This window comes from Filicampus tigris, chromosome 4 (assembly GCF_054856515.1).
Source record: "Filicampus tigris isolate MCC_2025a chromosome 4, RoL_Ftig_1.0, whole genome shotgun sequence".
Taxonomy (NCBI): domain Eukaryota; kingdom Metazoa; phylum Chordata; class Actinopteri; order Syngnathiformes; family Syngnathidae; genus Filicampus; species Filicampus tigris.
In genome coordinates, this window is record NC_141220.1 from 16,174,673 (window position 1) to 16,195,307 (window position 20,635).

Consider the following 20,635-nt stretch of genomic DNA (forward strand, 5'->3'; position numbering starts at 1 on the left):
ATATATATATATATATATATATATATATATATATATATATATATATATGTGCGTACAAGTGTGCGTGATAGAGAGAAGAAATTGCTTATGAAACAAAGACAAATTTGAGTGCGTTCATGCTCAAAGCTGTTAGCTGAGGACGCGTCCGGGTCAGAGCGGCTGTCAGCGATGTGTGCTGCTTAATCAAGTTTAATTCGCAATAACTAATAGTAATGATAAGAAGTAAAGGCCAGTCGTGCTCTCCCTCTATTTATGGCTCTTTTCAAATTGTGCATGCTCTCCATCTCTCTCTTTGATATCTCCACCATTGCCTCGATGCCCGTGCCTTTAATTTCTTGTCTGTAGTGTGCCCCTGCCACAAAAGAAACTCCTAGGGCAAAAAGTGTACTTTGAAGAACACACTCATCTGCGTGTGTGCGTGTGTGTTTGTGTGTACTGTATGCTGTGCTGTGGTTCCACTCACACATTGAAGAGGTTTAATCCAATTCGATAGAGCCGTTTACGATGCGTGTCGGTGGAGAGGGTGGGTGAACGACAGGATGCCGGATCCTGGCATCGATCCCTGGGCAGGGAGACCACCAGAGCCTGCAGGGCATCGGGGCCGGTGCCTGCCGCCAACTGCTGCGGGTGAGTGTAGTGGTACTGCTGGTACTGTGTGTAAATCTGAGCGGGCTGATGGTCGGACTGGGCCGAGGTGACGATGGCAGTGGAGGTAGATGTGGAGGTGGACACGGCTTTGTCCGAGATGCCTACCGGGAGTGGCACGGTCGAGCCTCTCCGCGACCCCGGATCTAAATTCTCCAGCTCCTCGCTGGGAGGAGGGGCGGGGAACTCCGGCTCCTCGGCGGATTCTCCTCCGACGAGGCCCATCCCGCTCAGCGAGGTCTTCCTGCTGCCCGCCTCGCCACCGGCGTTGCCCAGGGAGGTGGTGGTGGTGGTGGTGGTCGCGGAAGAGATGGTGTAGGAACTATTGCTGTCGATGTGGACGGTGACGTCCCGGAAGGCCATGAGCAGAGAGCTGGCGCTACGGGGGAGGCAGGCGCTCTCAGCGGCAGCACGGAGGGCCCCTGGGTCCATGAGGAGGCCCTGGCCTTCAGAACCTTCAGATACGCTCCAACCACGGAGGGCCTCATCTATCGACTGGGCCAGCGAGTGGAGCTGAAAGTACAAAAAAAGAAGGGTTTGCACATTTCGCAGTACAAGGGTTTGTCACGGTGCTCTAGTGGTGAGCACAAGTGTCTCCAAGTCAGGAGATGTGTGTTTGAATGTCTGGCGGAACATCCTAGAAAACGTCAAAATCAACTGCATTTTTTTGTTCATATTTTAGATGGCATTGTGCAACCCATTAGTATAAAATCACTAGGGCTGGGGGAAAAATATCCTTTCGCGACGTATCGTGATACTTTTAATGCCGATACCAAGTATCGATACGTTGCTGAAGTATCGATACTTTCAATACCTTATGTTATGTTTTGTACATTCTATAACATCGTTTTGGAACATTTGAGGTACTTTAAGTTGAGCTTTGTGAATGGAGTTTTATTTATTGCACTCCTGTGAATCAGGAACAGTTACTGGACCAGTTTATGCACTTTTCGACCATGACACTTGAATAAATGTCAAATGGCACTGAAGTTAAAACTTTGGAAACACATGCCTACATTTTTTTAACATATATTTTTATAATATTAATACGTATCGGATCCCAACCCAAGTATCGGGATCCGTATCGGATTGGGGCAAAAGTATATCATCCCAGCCCTAAAAATCACTGTTGTAATTTGAAGACTCTGAAACCATAGATGTGAATGTGAGTGCCAGCCTCATGACAAAAAGAGTTATAAAAAAATGGATGGATTTTTTGTCACTCTGACACATTAGGATACACATACCTAAAAGGAACAGCTACCTCAGTGACTAATAATGATGAAGTACATTGGTGCAGAATAAAGGACCAAAATGGACTCCTACTCCGAGCGGGTTAGCTAATTATCTGCCCTTTGTAAGACCAATGGGTCTAAATGAATAGCGACAGTGTCTTAATAATTAGATCACGTGGTAAAACAGCTTAAACAAGCTTTTTTTTTTCCTGTGGTTAACATTGGATTTGAAAGTCATATGAGAGAGCGAGAGTGAGAGAGAGAAAGAGAGAGAAAGAGATACAGTAGATAGATATATAGACAGAAGAAATGAAAGTATGAATTAAATATGGAGGAATGTTGAAGAAGACTCTAAATTGTCCATAGGTGTTCATATGAGTGTGAACGCTTATTTTGTTTGTCTATTCTATATTGTAAATGCCCTGCTATCGGCTGGTGACCAGTTCCCCGTTTGCCCTCTGCTTCTCTCGCCAGAAGTCGGCCGGGATTTGCGCCTGCTCACCCTTGACCATAATGAGGCCATGGACTCTTGAAAATGGACTGATGAAAAGCTGCTTGTCCACAGTATATGTGCCTTGCGATTGGCTGGCACCAGTCCCCTGCTTCTCTTGGCATCGGCTCCAATTCATACATGATTCTAATGATGACGTCTAAATTGTCCATAGGTTTGAATGTGAGTGTGAATAGTTCTTTATCTGTTGACTGGTGACCAGTCCAGAATGCCACCCTGCTTTTCTCACACCGAGTCAGCAGAGTTAGGTTCCGGTAACCAACGATCGTGAACAGGATTCGCATTTCTGGTGTAGAAGCAGAGAAACTCCAGCTTACTTGTTCGGAGAAGCAATCCTCCAGCTGTGAGAGCGAGGGTCCGGGGCTTTGGGAGGGCGCCGGTCCCGAGGCCGGAGGGGCAGATGCTGCAGGGGCGGACGCGGGAGACGGGGGCAGAGAAGTGGATCGACACGGGGGCGGCGGGGGCGTCTTGGAACGAAGCGGCATCTGCCCCCCTCCCGGATGGAGAGAGTAACTGTGTCTCTGGGTGCTATTGCGGTTCCGTCCCGAGGGGCTGGGTTGCCGCAGGGAGATCCGGCGGGGCAGCTTGCTCTCCGAGAGCGAGTTGCGGATCTTTTGGAAATTTTTGCTGAGCTGGTACTGACGGAAGGCGGTCTGGATGCGGCGGGCGGCCCGTCTGGCGATGAGGTGGCCTCCATACTTCTGCTCCAGGCCTTCGATCTGAAGAGAGGAAGGTGGCGTGAGGGATTCACATTTGGACTGACGCCTCGTTCATGAACAGTTACAACTAAGCAGTATTTACTATCCTTTAACAGCCTATATGGCTCAATGGGACTTGAAAAGGAGGATTCCATAGAGCAAATATAAACATTATGTGTACCTAAGGTTTATATCTATCTAATGCAGTGTTTTCCAAACGTCATTGAGCCAAGGCGCTTACTGTACAGTGGTATTTTCACGCACAAGTTTCATTCATTCCAGGCTCGTAACATTGAAATTAAGTGAAACGCCATTAATCTATTCCAGTCCCCCCGAAAAATATATGAACGATGAAGAATGTATATATTTATAGTTTCACAACCAGCCCCATGACGCCAACTCTGATGTGACCCATAATGAAAATGAGTTTGACACCCGTGGTAGCAAAACGCCTTACAAGTTAGCCTCATCCATCTGTCTAGGATACCTGTTTCAGGTTGGAATTTGTCCCTTAAGTCTCGCGCACACTGAGGTTACAGTACCTGCTGAATAAAAAGTCATTCGAGACAGTTTGCTTAGCAGATAGCTTGCTGTGTGCATGTAATTTTCGGTGAGTTTTCTGCCTCGCAAAGCCTTGAAATGAATATCTAACATACCGTGTATTATATTGTTCATCTTGAGGTGAAAAACTCACTGCGTGCGTGCTACTTGAGCTACGTGCAAAAATTCAGGTGGCCAACCAAAAGGCATCCGTCATGATTTCAAAATGGCAATCCCCAGTGAAGCTGTCAGCAACTCCACTTCAGAGGAACAAATGGTCAGTATGGGACCAGATTATACCTGTTTATGATGAAAAACCTTCTGATTGTAAAAACATGGATAAGTGCAAGCAGGCATTCCAAGACATGGCAACAAAATTGGACCACACAGGAGGCCTACAATCCATACAGTGGCCACTGCATCAGGCATGCTAGCATGTTAGCCCCATTTCATCTACCATAGTGTAAGTAGGCCCTGAAAACCTTGCAAGAATGTTAGATATTCATCTCAAGGCCACATAAGGCAGAAACCTCACCAAAAATGATGTGAACACAGTGAGATATCTGCTGAATAAATGGTCTGAAGTGACTTTTCTCCTAGCAGATAGCTCCAGTGCGCGGCAGGCTGAATGGTTGATGCAATCCAATATGACCAATTTTATTAAATGATCATCAACCTTTGACGCAATGCTCTCCCCACATTCAATGGCTTAGGGAAAAAAAATTTGGGAATTTAGCATCGCCCATCCATCTGAGGTACCTGCTTCGGATTGAAGTTTCCTTTGACAATTTCCCAGTACAAGACCCTGGAATTTGTTGGTAATGGTTGCTTCAAACCAAAATTGCTGACTACTTTTTCAATTCCGTGCATGTGTCTTTGGGCCTTTTTTCTTGTTTTGTTATGATAGACATGTCCACCCAATTTAATGTTCGTCGATTAAATTTATTTGAACTTCCCAGGGAGCGAGTGAGTGAGTTTTTGGGAAGTTATGTGCAAGAAGCCTAAAAAAAAACATACAGTACATATATTTTCAGGATACGCACGTTTGCAAACATTGGTGACTTTTGGGCCGTAGATATATATCACCTGAACTGACTATTTTTATCTCCAGTGCTTGCATTGGATCTAATTACCAGGCGTGCCTAATAAATTGTCTAAAAAAGTTGCACTGCCAAACTTTACAGTAAAGAAGAAAAATCAGAGCAATAGAGAAAAGGAGGACAGCCGACGCACATCATGAGAACACCCCGCAAAATTGCACACACACGCACGCACGCACGCACACACGCACACGCACATGCACACGCACGCACACACAAGTCGTTATTAGCTGTTACCATGGCGACCTAGCATCTTTCATGCTCCTGTCGCTGTGGATGTTGAGACACTGGTGTTCGCTTTTTTTGTCTCTTTCATGTCAACAGAGACAGAAATAGATCTGAATGGGCTTCTTCTTTTGCAGCACGCAATGTCATCCTTGCACCCCCCCCTATCCCCACCGCCAGTCCCCCTCACACTCAAAGATAAACGTCGCTCCGTTACTCTCCTGCCAAGGGCGAAAAACACACCCCGATATGAGGGGCCGTTAGGGACATAATTCAGGATTAAAGTAAGGATAGAGACTAGGCCTGCTCACAATAAGCAAAAACCTGCGTATAATTGATATCCATGGTTATAATTTTTTATATTTTAACCCAGAAAATTCCTGAAAAAGTGAGCGTTTTTGAAAAACAGCTGTTGGCTCTCCTCCTAAGCATGTACAAATATTTTGAAAAATATTGACAAAAATAGTGACAAAAAAGTCGCAAACAGGTGAATTCATGGGTGCCGAACCTCGAGTATGACAGAGCCACTGTACTTCTCACACACATTTCTGAAATGCTCTCATACTCTGCTGAGAGCCTCTCATACACATAATTGAAACACTCTCACATTACTGAAAGCCTCTCACACAACATAAAGTGCATGCATGTAAAATACTAAAACTTCTCTCATAGCTTATGTTGACATGCACTCATACAACACAGTAAAATGCTTTCCCCACATCGAACTGAAAAACAATCACTACTAAAAAGCAGATTTCTATATACAACATTATATGAAAGCATCTCAGTACATTATATTAGAGCATTTCAGTGTGAGTGTGAGAGCACAGCAGCATATTTTAGAGAATTTCATTTTAGAGCATTTCAGTATGCTGTACCAAAGTAGTCAGTACATTATATGAGAGTGTTTCAGTATGATGTAGGAGAGAATTTCAGTTTATTATATGAGAGTATTTCAGTATATTAAATGAAAGCATTTGAGTATGATGTGTGAAAGCAGTTCAGTGTATTATATGAGGGTGTTTCAGGAGGATGTATGAGAGCATTTCTTGTATGTGTGTATGTGAGAGCCTTCCAGTTGTGAGTGTGAGAGTTAACCCTGCATTGCACTGTGTCCCTGGCGGCCGAGAAGGACGTACCTGTTTGTTTTTGTTCTCCAGGGAGATCTCGTAGTCGCTGGGCCCCTCCCGCTTGGCTGTGGTGCCCTCGGCGTCCCGTCCTCCCGAGGACGAGCCGTCCTCCAGGCTCAGCAACCGGCCGCTGTCGTGGGAATAAAAAGCGGATAGCCATCAGCGGTCGCCTTCGTCCATGACCTTCAAAACACGTCTGCGGAGTGTGTGTGTACGGGTGCGTGCGTGTCTGTGTGTGTGAGGAGCAGCAGGTGGGAAATGATTGCAGTTGCCGTAGGACATAGCAGGACACAATTTCATCACAGTTTGCAGCAGGAATGAATCGAAAACTTCTCTCAAGCTTTTATCATGAAATTGTAAACATTTTATCGTCTTTAATTATGTACAGTCTTATTAGGTCTTATTCGTTATTCTAACTATATTTTGGCTGGGGAGAAAGGATTACGATCCCATCTGGAGTGACTATTGTGATTTTTTGCGCAGGCCATCAGTCAGTTGGATGGGGAGCATGGTGCCCTTCATGGTTGGTGCATCTGTCTCACAATTTATGGTTCGTTGTTCGATCCTCAGCTCCGACCTTCCCGCGTGGAGTTTGCAAGCTCTCCCTGTCCTTGTGTGGATTTTCTTCCTTCTACATTCCAAAAACACGCACGTTGGGTTTGAGGAAGGGTTTTGCCTTACATGACAGACTTAAAAATATATTCATTGTGCTTGCGAGAGGATTTTTGAGGAGGAGCTGCGTGCCAAGTTGCGAGCAAGTAATTTTCTGAAGACTCTAAATCTAACGTAGTGCTCGCGGGCACCAGGTAGCCCCCAAGGTCAGCACATAAAGAGATAACCAGCAAAATAATTTTTCCTAGTAGTGTCATATTTGTTGCTAGGCAAGATTTGTCATGTTTACCTCTCGAGCCAATGAACAAATGGCGTACCTAACAAACGTCACTTAAAAACAGCACATTGCCTTGTAATGAATATAAACTACACATTGGAAACATTGGTCCTCGTGCAGAGTTGCAGTTAGTAATGTGTGTGTAAACTCTCTGCGTTCTTAGCATGAATTATAGCAAGAGAATGAGAAATGTCTGCATGCACTTGCGAGACACAGTGAGACAATCGCTTCAAAGTCAAACATGACTTGCATAAAAAGTAGCAAGCTAACTTAATCAGCCTCTGCAGATATTTCACAAACAATCATCTGTAATAGAACTGAGGCTGAGGGTATGGGAAAATAAAAAAAAAAACGATACTACTATTAATATAGTCTATTTTAATGCAGCTTTAACATGGTTTATTGTGGCTGCTTTTAATAATTCCCTGTCCTCCGTTTTATTTAATCCCAGGGACAAATATTGCTCTTTTACACGACATCACGACAGAAAATCTGCCAAATGGAAAATGAGGCCAGCACAAAGTAAAACGTTGAATTGTTGATATGTTTAAGGGAGCATGCTGTGGACACCCAACCCCACTTTCATTTTACTGGTAAAACACCTGGAGTTTAAATAATGTCTGTTACATGCTTGCATTAAAATATCTCAAGGATCAAGAATTGGGACACATTTTTGCACATCATTTTTTAGCCTGTTTTGAGTCAACGTCATTAAAATCAGTGGTCCATCTGATCATTTGCTGTATATCACAATACAAAATCAAATCACTGGCCTTACAGCCTCCTTTTACAAGTTTTACAGTATTAGTGGTTGGTATGTAAAATGTTAACTATTCATTGAGATTCTAAATTGCGGCACAAAAAAGCAAAACAAAGTGAAAAACAATGATTTTATTGAAGACTTAAATAATAAGTACAAAGATGCTAATTATAAAATAATCATTGAAGCTTATCATATTATATCGTGAAAATAAGCGGTCAGTACTGTTGAGCCACTCAAAAAAAGATTGTCGGACATTGGAAAGTATTAATTGGGTGAAAAAAGTGAAAAACAATGATTTTATTGAAGACTTAAATAATAAGTACAAAGATGCTAATTATAAAATAATCATTGAAGCTTATCATATTATATAATGAAAATAAGAAGTCAGTACTGTTTCTGTCACATCACCGCAACTTGAGCCACTCAAAAAAAGATTGTCGGACATTGGAAAGTATTAATTGGGGTCAAGGAAGTATGTTGAAGTGGTAAATCTCGAATGTTGTGAAATATCTTGTTTTTGCAGAGGGGATAAGTTTAGCGCTGGTCGTCGATGGAAGTTACAGAGAGTCTAAGCTACATTTTGCTCTGATGAGTGGCAATTCAAAAGCTCAAGTTAAGAAACAGAGGTATTGGTCTTGCTTGACAATTGCTATTTTGATGGCCTATTTATATTTTTATGAGACATACACACACAATTGCAGTGCATTAAATCAAATTACCTGTAAGCTATTTTCTAAAAAGCATTTTGGGACAAGCGAGCCTCAGTTACTGACGGATATTCACTATTTGTGGTGGGTTGATAACACTGTTAGCTAAGGCTAATTTGTGCATCCAACAACACTGCAATCCTGCTTGTCTTTTAGCTTTGTCACGATAATGTTTCTGCGTAGTTTATCCATCATTGAAAATATAGGATCTTCACTCAGCCTAGCCAGCAAGTGGCGGGCAGAGAAACTTGGTGTGAGGGGTTGTATTTTGCGAATTAACCCTACTGCTTGCTACATCATAGTTTGGCAAAATTCAGAACGGATCAGTCACAGACACATTTTGGGGAAATACACAGCTCACAAAAACAAATTTACTTGGTTGTGTAATTTCACACTTGATGGGTGAGCAGACACTCAAGAGATCCAACTATTTTTATACAGGCAATTAAGAAGACAATTTTTCATAACATGTCCCCTGTGAGCTTTGATCATCGTTTGACAAATATTGTATTTTGATTGCCCACATCCCCGTCCTGAAAACACCTTCTTCATTCAGAGTGTATTCACAAGTGTAATGTATAAAATGATGATCGTTTCTATACGACGCAGGCTGAACAACAGCAAGCAGGTTAAAAATTCTTTTCTAAGCGCACATTCAGAGTTCCTCTTGTTATTGTTGTTATTGAGCCTATGTCTCACTCTGAAATAAGGCCACAGGAGAAGCGTTGTGTCTCTCAAATGAACTGGAGCGAGTCAGGTTCATGTCGGAAACGTGGCGGCAACAAGAGGAGGACGCGCAAAGAGAAAGCCAGTGCCGAATCAGAATACATTAGAGTACATTAGAATACATTAGAGGGTTTAAAACGCAAGAGTTGAGCAATTTATGCATCTGGACTGCAAAAAGCTTCCCTAATGCTATGTGAGACAAGACATCCCCCCACCTACTCACAGACTGCGCGTGGGACATGAGGCACAAGTGTACAGCTGTCAAAAAAATATTCAAAATAATAATTCATACACACACTTGGAAAAATACATATTTTATTAAATCGTTGGTTGGCTAATTATGATTAAATTCATTCCAAATAGTAAAAATTCTAAATGAGCAAGACTGATTTTTTAAATAAACAATTTTACTGTTACATAATTCAGTGGGTTTTTTTCTAAAATTGGTTAATTAAATTGTATTAATTAATTCTTTATTTATATTATTATTCATGCACCCAATTAAATAATTTGCTTTCTGGAAGTAGCAAAATCATCACATTAAATACTTATTGGTGTATTGAAATTATAGAAGAAAATACTTGAAAAGTCCACGTGTTTACACATACATTCAATATTTTCTTTCTTTCATGAAATATATTACATACACAATTGACCTATTTTGTTCATATTATTACCGATATGTTTAATTGATTGACAATACTTAAATATAAATTAATTAACTTAATAAACTTAATAAATTAATTAACTCCTTCATTATAGTTACACGAACTATAAATAATACAATATATATATTAATATTTATATTTTATATTATACCAATATGATTATTAAATATGACATATTTTCCAAACACTATTTTTTTAAACCTCATTTACACATGAACTGGAACAATAACCCGTAAAAAAAAAATCTAACGTTGCCCTTGAGGATAGATGTTTGCCCACCTTATGAGAAATATATTTTTAAAGTATATAGTCCTGCAATTACTGTACAAACGTTTTTGCTCATGAGAAGAGGGGAAGGAAGAGGGGGAGGAAGGCTTATTATTTGTGCTTGAGTGGACATGTCAAGTTAGGGTTAAACACGCCATAGGGTGTCACGTGACGTCACGTTAACGTTAAATGTCTGCTTCTCATCATTGCGGTCCACTGGACACATTTTCTCCGTTATGTGCATGTAACAGTACAGTCATCTAAACAGAGGAAAGGAGAGGAACACCACACATTAATCTCAAGTCATCAAATCATAAGCGTTTGTCATGAGAATGAAAAAAAAAAAAGGTGCTGAATTTCTCACACGTGAGGCAGTAGAATGTAATAAGATCCCCCACAAATTGCAAGCTGATCTGATGAGATTGAATGATGATACAGTGTAAGCCTCCGAACACATTCGATGGGATATGCAATGTTCAATTTAAATTGCTGCCAAATGTGCAATCTGGATCCGAGCACGAGGAAATTTGACTTTGGATCCTGCACTCTAAAAACAGATGGGTTAAAAATAACCCAATTTGGGTCAAAAATGGACAAATCCACTACTTGGGTTAATTAGACCCAACTTGCTAGGTTGTTTTTGCAGAAAACAACCCAAAAGAATGGGTCGTTTTGTACAAAACAACCCCCAAAAATTGGGCTGTTTTGTACAACAACAACAACAACAAAAAAACAAGAAGGTGGGTCAAATTTACCCAATTAGCGGATCAGTCTGTTTTTGACACAAATTCCATCATTTTTGACCCAAGTGTTTTTAGAGTGTGTATACTCTTGATTCCCCACCACTGTGCCTTGGCACATAAGAATGAAATGTAGGGGTGTAACAAAAGAAACAATTTGAATCAGAAAATCGCTTTCGATTTAAAAGCTGTGACTGCATCAACTCGAACGGAATCGAATCGCTCCACTTTTAAATGTATCGTCCTTGATACATACTGCTATGTACACTGTATTTTGGGGGGCCAAAACAGTAATTTAAGTTGGAGGAACTTCCATCCATCCATCCATCCATAATCCAATGCAGCTTCTCCTCACAAGGGTCGCGGGTGGGCTGGAGCCTGTCTTGGGGCAGTAGGCAGGGGACACCCTGAACTTGGTTGCCAGCCAATCGCAGGGCACACAGAGAAAAACAAACATTTGCACTCACAATCACACCTAGGGGCAATTTAGAGTGTCCAATTAACCTACCATACATGTGTTTGGGATGTGGGGGGAAACCGAAGTACCTGGAGAAAACCCACACAGGCACGGGAGGAACATGCAAACTCCACACAGGAAGTGTGGGGCCGGATTCGAACCCATGAACTCTGCACTGTGAGACGGACGTGCACTAACGTGCGCTCACCAATCCACCACCATGCCGCCCTGGAAGAACTTTACAGTATAAATTATTTACCTTTATGTCAACAATTAGAACAACAAAGCAAGCAAGTTTTTTGCTCCAAAACAATTTGCCGAGTTGTTTTTACGTATATCTTTAAGATAAGGGACAATACAAGGGCCACACTGAAAAAAATTATGGTTGAATTGACTCAAATTTAGTTCTTCAAGTGGATGCACAAAATAAGATCATCAGTAGATGTATAGTCTGCTTAAAAATCTGTCTGTATTCTGATGATTTTATTTCGTGCAACCACTTGATGAAATGAAATTGAGTAAATGATGCATTACATTTTTTTCGGTGTAGTTCGATTCGTTTTCCCAACAGCAAAACTTAAAATATTTTGTTGAATTGAACAACTTCAAATTTTATCGACGTTTGATGCCTTGTAATATTGAGTTCAGCCAACTTTTTTTTAACAGTACTATCGCAATACGTAACGAATCGTCTTTTACTTGAGAGATGCACACCCTTAGCTAAATGAATTAATATGAACTTTTGAACTCATTTGGCCAGTGAGCCCCGATTGGAAACATGCAGGTATTCTAGATGGATGGACGATGGCAAATTGTAATGCTTTTCTATCTACACGCCATCTAATGATGTCAAATACGTATTAATGACCGTTTTGAGGACTGGCCATGAAAAAGTAGGTGCTGGAGCTCATTCGTTGCAGCTTTGATTATGATTATATTTCATCACCCTCATTCTGATGTTGTTGCATATTTTTACTGCCGCCTGTAAATCCGATTTGCAATCTGAAGATGATGAAAATGAAAGGAAAACACGCAGCACTCACACACACATTAACTCATCACTGTACTACAAAACCCCAAACTGTCCACCTGCCAAGCAGAAGGCAACATGGCTCGTTTTCCCGTCCCCTCGTTACTATGGCAGTAACGGCCATTGCGTCATCGCTGGGTTGCTAGGGCTGATTCGGTTTTGATGGTATCAGCTCTCATTTCTCTCACTAAGGCCTCTGTGCTCAATACCCTCGAGGCGCTGATGGCTATTTGTTACAAAGCGTTTAATGTGGCCGCATCTGTGACCACAAGTGCACACACACAAACACAAACACAAACACAAACACACACCGTAATGTGTGCAGTTGGCTGCACACTGACCAAAATGTCATTCAGTATAATCATAACCCCTCATGTAATGGCCATGTTGGAGACTTATAATGACTATGACGGTTGCCCATTGCAAATAAGGAGACAATTGGCGACATCATATCGATAGTGAGAATGATGACAGTAAATCCTGAATGGACTCAGTGGATGCTGATAACCAAGGAAACAATGAGGGGGGAAAACAGTTTAGTAATAATTCCAAAAAAGGAGAGGAATAAAGGAGTGTAAATAAAGTATGACAATGGAGGAGCTTCATCTATTAGTGTTCCTGTCCAAGCCTTTTTTTTTACCCTCAAGGCGGGCGTATCTACCGCGCTTATCTGGGTAATGCAGAAGTGAGTCGAATAGTCATCATGGTATCGTGCACCACTGTCCGCAATGCAAATGTCAGACCTCACGTTGGCTCCAGTCATGGCTGACAGGGACTCTTACATAGGTAGTGGGGAACAAGACAGCCTTTCTGAATGTATTATTTTTATTCTATATTACCTCTACTATTACGTATTTTTGTTCTTGCCTATCCCAGCTGATTTTGGAAAAGACACCCTGAACTTGTCACCAGCCACAATGTAAAATAAATTAATTAATTAAGCACAAAAACTTGAGTGGCCTCAAAATTTCAAGGCATCAGACTTTGATACAATTTTAAGTTGGGAAATCCAACAAAAGATTTTAAGTTTTGCTTATGTGAAAATTGGCTTTTCTGTATTTTCAACAAAGAAATAAGAGTTTATAAAACTCCCTTATGTTGTCCGCCAACTTAAAGATATAAGTAAAAACAACTCAGCAAATTTTTTTGAAGCAAACAACTGGCTTTGCTTTGTTGTGCTAAAATTGTTGCCATAAATGTAAGTAATTTATTTTGAAGTTGTTACATCTTAAATTATTTTTATAGCCCCCAAAAATACAAGATGTGTTTTTTACAGTGCAATCACAGGGCTCATTATAGACAAACAACCATTCACCCTCACATTCAGACCTTAAAAGTACAGTTTGCCGTAAAAAACACCTTTTTGCCGTGGTTCACAGAGACTCCTGTGGACACATGGAAGCTCTCGCAAAGGAGGCTATTACAGTTTCACAGCTGGATTATTTAACTCCCATTAGCAACAAAAGTTAAACCAAAGGAATTCGAAAACTCTCTACTTCATGTCATGGGATATAATGGTGATGTTTGAGGTGTGGATAGCTGCATATCGATGGCTGCAACCACCAGCGCTGACGTCACCGTTAAAATCAGGTCATCAGGTAAGTTGATAGCCTCTCATGTTTTAATGATTGTACATTGGAAAAAATGCAACATAAAACCGGTAACATTTCGTGTTTGGCAGTACTGTACTCCATTGTGAATGAGTTATGCTAGCAATGTAGCATAACTGTAGCTTGGTGTGCCGCCGTGCACTACATACTCTAACTTTTAAGTGGAAATCAAACCAAACACATTTTTTTCAAGAATATGTTTCCAGCAGGCCCACTAGTTGAAACACGGCATTCTGCTGAATATTACGTTTGTGGGATATGAGTTAAGCAGCAAAAGCCACCCGTTTTTGTCAATCTCAGGTGGCGGCCATTTTGTCACTTCTGTCGACTGAAAATGACATCACAACTGCACAGAGCTCAGGCTCAGCTTCAGAAAACAGGTCAGCCGTGATTGGTCGTTCCCTATATATTTGGGTTGACTTCCGCTTTAAGGCAATTTAGAGTCTTTAATGAACCTAGAAGCATGTTTTTGGAATGTGGGAGGAAGTCCGAGTACCTGGAGAAAACCCCCGCAATCAAACCCTCCACATGACAGCCCGAGCCGGGATTTGAACCCTCAACATCAGCACTGTGAGAAATGTGTGACTCTATTTTATTTTTACAGCATCATTTACAGTATTCAGAAGCTAGTTTTGGATAAGACAAGCAACTGCTGCTTTACATCGCCAACTACTGGCCTGGCATGCATATTACAGCCTCTGTACCAATTAACCATGTTGTCTACATTAAAAAAATCTCCCCCAAAACACACGCATGTAAAAAAAAAAAATCAAAAAATTCAGTTGCTCACCTACAATTTGTCCGTCTTACCTGGACGTGCCGCTCGCGTCAGCCTCAGGATGCTCGGGGGCGGGGCAGCAGAACTGATGCAGCACCGTCTCACTTCTGCAATCCAGAAAGGAAACGTATTTGTTTGTCTGTTTGTTTTGCCAGCATCCTGCCAACCGGCTCACACCAAAAGATCCGGAAAAAGAGACTTTCATTAAACTCCTCGGGATTATTTGGCACTGATCCTTTAGTAAATACCCTATGTGGGTCAATTCCGGGCTGAGACTGCTTACAGTGCGTTGATACCAGTGTCCAGATGTTGACAGCCACGATGCATCACTCATCGCTGTGATTTAGACGTGTTCCCGAATCAGTATGACAGATGGTCACTTGCAGCTATTTCCCTTCCCATACAAGTTACAACAGTTTCATTCATATTTGAGCTATGATATCTGGGCTAGAGACAACCCAATAAATACTTTTGAAGGATTGCTTCACCTTTGTGATTCAATAGGTTGGCAAGCATTAGGTGTACTGTAAACAGAGGAGGCAAAAGTACTCACACTGAAGTATCCGTACTTCTACCGAATACAGATACAGAAAAAAATGCTCTCGTAAAAGTAGAAGCTGGGGTGGAAGCATACTTCTGCATAAGTAAGATTAGCTATCCATTCTCCAGCCCTTAGACACAAGCTTGTTATCAAAATAAAACCGGATCAATCAAAAAAAAGCTGTGTCCAGAAGTTTCTGCATTCTACTCCATCGTTAGCCTGACACCATCCGGAATTGTCAGGATGATTCCACCTCAAAGAATTCACGTCAACGTACAGCTGCGTGTCTTCAAATGTAGGGAATAAAAAAGAAAAACCCGTCAGAAAAAGTACTTGAGTAAAGTACACATACCTGAAAAATCTTCTTACATACAGTAAATAAGTATTAGCACTTTGGTTGTTTTGTTATCTAGAGTGGAAACATCCCCGTAAATACTTTTGATGGATTGCCTCAGCATAGGGATGCTGCGCGTCTCCCAGCTTTAAGCGTACTGTAAAGGTGTGCTTCTCAGAGACGGGCTCTCACCGCAATACGAGTGTTCTTGTTTGACTGCGCTTCAAAAGCATCTCCTGACCTGCACTCAGCATATTGTATGTGATGCAAAGTCACAGTGACAGGCAGTCACAGTCAGCGCCAGGACTCACAGTGACAGTCGCAGCTATAAAAAGATTCAGTTTCGCCACAACTTCCACATCCAGAAGGAAACTAGACAGACATACATCCATTTTCTACAGCGCGTGTCCTGTTCAGGGCGGTGCCTGGGTTGAAAGGTGGGGAACAAGCCTGGACTGGTCGCCAGTCAATTTCGTGGCACATACTGTATTAGACAAACAACACTCTAAAACAGTTGGGTTAAAAATATCACAATTTTGGGTCAAAAATGGACCCATACACAAATTGGGTCAATTTGACCCACTTTTTTGCATTGTTTTGAAAAAAACAGCCCGTTTTTTAAGGGTTGCTTTTCACAAAACTACCCATTTTTGGGTTGTTTTCTGCAAAAACAACCAAGAAAGTTGGGTGAAATTGACCCAAGTTGTGGATCGGTCCATTTTTGACCCAAAATTGTATTACTTTTAACCCAGCTGTTGTTGGAGTGAACCATTCACATATTCACAATTATGGACAATTTTGAGAATACAGTGAACCTAACGTGCATTTTTTTTTTTAATGTGGGAGGCTAATTAGAGAAAACCCACACAAGCAAGGTGGGAACATGAACACTCTACACAGGAAAGCCTGAACCAAGAATCCAACCCGGGACCTCAGAACTGTGAGGCAAACATATTAACAGCTACCCCAACATGATTTATACAAATTCTAAATCCATCGGGAGCAACGATATTGCGAGGGGAGAGACCTTCAAAGATGGATTTTTAAACAATGACTAAATGTTAATTGTTTACATTGCCTTTGATTAACCTGCTAACCTCAAGTGGAAAAACACAAGTATGGGTATAACTCACATGGTGTTGCGTAGTTTAACGACAGCAAGCGGGTTATTCGGGCTGACTGACGAAGATAACTTGATGAAGATAACTCGACAGGGCACTTAACTCACCTTTGTTTTAATTGGCATGTCTCTTGGAGCAGCACCGCAAAGAAAGATAGAGATTTAGAAAACTCAATTTTAAGATGAAACAATTGTTTTCAGGTTTACAAAACCCCCCGCGGGGTCGTTCACGGAGCGTAAATGACTTGTCTAATCAAGAGGAGACAACTACAGAAGCGGGAGTGTTCTTGAATGTGCTCGTACAGGAAATGTCACCTCATGCTACTGAGGAAGTCGAGGTGATACATCGGGCTCTATTTTAGTAGACAGGCGCATGTGCGCTCAGCGTAAAAACTGGCGCGTCTTCATTTTCGTGGCAGGGCAAGTCTAATTTACCGTGTTTGGGAATTTGGCAGAACACGCGAGTGACAATTTTGTGGCAGAAAGTAGACTAGACTTTAGAGCAAGTGAGACCTGGTCAAAGTTGTGGCACAGGTGGTGTAACGTGATTTTGGTGGATCCAAGGGGTTAGGGTTGCCGTTTCGATTGGCCTGGAATCATGTCTCCGCGCCCACAGTGTTCACTCCTACAATGGCGCAAACGGCCATTTTATAACAAAAATCCCACCCCCCAAAAGAAAACACCAACCATACGCACACTGAGCTCGTCTTGAATCAGTTCAAATTTGCCCTACATTGCTCAAATTCTTTCTTTGCCTCATTGGCGAAGATTCATCCTTCTCATACAACACTTGTCGAGAAAATGGTCTCCGATGAGCACTTGATGCTGCGGGTCGGTGGAAACACGGGACGCATTTGTCTCCTAGGCCGGACTTTGGACATGTCTGCTCTAAATTGTCCATAGGTGGGAATGCGAGTGTGAATTCTCATTTGTTTGTATGTGCCCTGCTTTTGGCTGGCAACCAGTTCAGGTGCCCACAGTAAATTGTGACAAAACAAAACAGTGATAAAACATATGGGCAACTAATTTGTTTGGGAAGTAGGTGAGCTAAGCAAAAGGAAGCGTTTGCCCTTGACATGTTGCCGGTCAATTGCCAGGCACATATATGGGACAATTTATACTAACATTCACACCAATGGATTGAGTAAATTTTGGATGAATTTTGAGTCTCTCATGAAATGCAAATCACATGCTTGTGTCTTGGCTTGCAGCTCCTCCTCCAAGCTCCTCTTGCTAGCACAATGTTTAAGTCACTAAATTGTAATGAGAAAGCCTTCTCCAAAGTCCCCAAACTTAACATGCATGTTTTTGGAATGTGGGTGAAAGACTACTAGGGGAAAACCCACTCAAGGACAGGGAAATCATGCAAACACCAAACAAGATTCGAACACAGAGCCTCGGAAATGTGAGGCAAACCTGATGAATTTCCTTCATCTATTCATTTTCTACAGTGCTTAACTTTCACTAGAGCCTATTCCATCAGATTTTGAGCTTGAGGCGGACCATCACCATCACCATCCGCGCTCAGAGCATCTGTAGACAAACAAGCATTCACACTCACATTTATACCTATGGACACTTCATGCAAACTACACAGAGGAAGGCCGGAGCTGAGATTCAAACGTTCAACCTCAGAACTGTGAAGTAGACGTGCTAACCACCGTGTTGCCCATTTCAGTGATTTCCCATGGGAGAAATTGAGCGGGCGACCCTTCACTGATCTACCACAGACATGTCACTGTAATTGGCAAAGCAAATGTTGATCATTAGCGGTGGAATCAACACTCGGTTTTTGCTCCCTTTTTTTTTTTTTTATTTGTCGTCACGTCAGCTGTAGGCTCTCCCATCCATTCGTTTGTACAAGGCCTTCCACCTAATGGCTATTCGCATCCAAGGCGGTGTACAAATAGAGCAGGTGAATATTTTAAGAGTACACGCCTTCTGCTGTCAGCCAGCGTTGCCATCATGCCTACACGGCCTTGCTCTTTTGTACCGCTACTTCAAGCGCAGTATGTTCAGTCATCAGTCGCTTGCCAGGAGGCTCGCATGCAACTCGGGCTCGGGATGACGCCAGTACATTTTGTGCACCTTCCAAGACACCACGGGACGTCCCTCAGTCCCTTGGCGTGGATTGTTTGTTCGGGATGGATAAAGTGAGTAGACAGCTCTCCTAAAATATAGCCTACCCTTCCTTTTCTTCCCTTTCCTGCATGGTCCTCTCCCTGCACCTGAGCTGGTCCACTCCAAAGTCAGCCTCAAGCTCCTTCCGCAAACCTCCTCCGAGGGGGCTTCCATCAAAGAGCGTTACTGAGCATGCATCTTCTATTTCTCGCTCCCCCTCCTGAGAATGGCTGATTACCGTTCGCTCCACGGGCTAAGTGGGCCAGATAGGAAAGGCTCAGCTGGAAAGAGAGGGAGAGAATCCTTTCTCTGAACCTCTTCCTTTCCTGCAAAACCCCCAGGGTGGATACACGTGCACTGGCTACACTGGCAACAATGCAAAATACACAAACAAGAAGCCCAAAAAAGATTACACACCAGCCCACGTGTCATTTAGATGGAGACACACTGATAGAAGCGTGCAGAGAGTGTGTGAAGCCAACAGGCCGCTTCATTAGAAACACCTAGCCACATAATCCAACGCAAAGATCATCACATTAATGCCCAATTTTGTTTGACAGAGAGGTATTCATGCATCAAAATGTACTGTACATCACACTGATAGTTGTTTCTTATACTTTGGCTACATCATGTAGCAGGATGGTGCTACACCAGGGTTAAGTGGGCCTATAGCCCCGTCAGAAATCTGTGTAGGCCCAGTTAAGACCCTCCAGCATTTTATTTGATATTCTAAAATAGATTTATAAATGATTTTCTCAGACCCCTATTTATCGGTAAAGCCCCTCTTTAGCCCCGGGGAGGGACCAAATCCGGGAACCGTCCCAATTATGTAGCTACATGAGTGATTTTTGGGTCCTGTGAAAGGCGCTATTTAATATTTATAAGTAGTAGTAATCCTAAAGTAGTAGCACTAGTAGCAGAATAGCTGAATAATAGTAGTAATAGTAGCAGTAGTAGACTGATAGTAGTGTTGTAGTCGCCTAGTGGTAGAAGTGGAAGTATTGCAGTAGTAGAAGAATGGAAGTAGTAGTAGTAGTAGTAGTAGAAGGAGCAGACCATAAGTAATCACTCAGTAAAAGTGAAGAGGAGTAATAATAATATGAAGCAAAAACCAATTCGAGACAAGGAACAAGATCAAGGAGTCTAGAAAACGGGCTTGAGCTATGAGGCAAACAAGTCAAAAATCCGACAAAACAGGAAAGAAAACGGAGTCCTTTTAAACCTCACTAATTACATTGGCTACAGGTGAGCAGCTGGAGGGAACGCCCCCTGCTCCAACTGAGCTGCCTACACAGAGAGAGAGTGAGAGAGAGAGAGAGAGAGAGAGAGAGCACAACACAACAGAGCCAAACCATGACAAGTTGTAGTGGTGGTAGTACTCTCTCTCTTTCTCTCTCTCAGTATTAATAAGTATAAGTAGTAGTACAGGAGAAGTCGTAGTAGTAGTAGTAGAAGTAGTTGTACAAGTAGTAGCTGCAAAGTAGTACAAGTAGTAAAGTAGTAGTGGCATAAGAGTAGTAGGATATGAGTAGACTAGTAGTAAGAGTAGGAGAGTAGTTGTAGTAGTAGGACTAATAGACTGCCAGTATTAGTAGCAGTAACGTCATAAAAGTAGTTGAGTGGTAGGAGTCATAAACTTGTACTATTAGATTAGACTCATAATAATAATAGGAGGAGGAGGAGATGATTATGAAGTTGTAGTAGTAATATGAATTATTATTATTATTATTATCATATATATATATATATATATATATATATATATATATATATATATATATATATATATATATATATATA

At 41.9% G+C, this 20,635-nt stretch overlaps 1 protein-coding gene across 2 annotated transcripts in view; it reads right to left on the reverse strand.

The window, feature by feature from the left end:
• The window catches only part of iqsec3b (IQ motif and Sec7 domain ArfGEF 3b), a 57,744-nt gene that overhangs the window by 32,429 nt on the left and 4,680 nt on the right, over positions 1 to 20,635 (reverse strand). For both annotated transcript variants that reach the window (XM_086028804.1, XM_086028805.1), the window contains exons 2-5: positions 14,752 to 14,826; positions 6,094 to 6,214; positions 2,709 to 3,110; positions 464 to 1,158 (exon numbers count right to left, since the gene is read on the reverse strand). In XM_086028804.1, the coding sequence (XP_085884930.1) occupies positions 464 to 1,158; positions 2,709 to 3,110; positions 6,094 to 6,214; positions 14,752 to 14,826 (1,293 nt within the window). The remainder of the gene's footprint in view (positions 1 to 463; positions 1,159 to 2,708; positions 3,111 to 6,093; positions 6,215 to 14,751; positions 14,827 to 20,635) is intronic.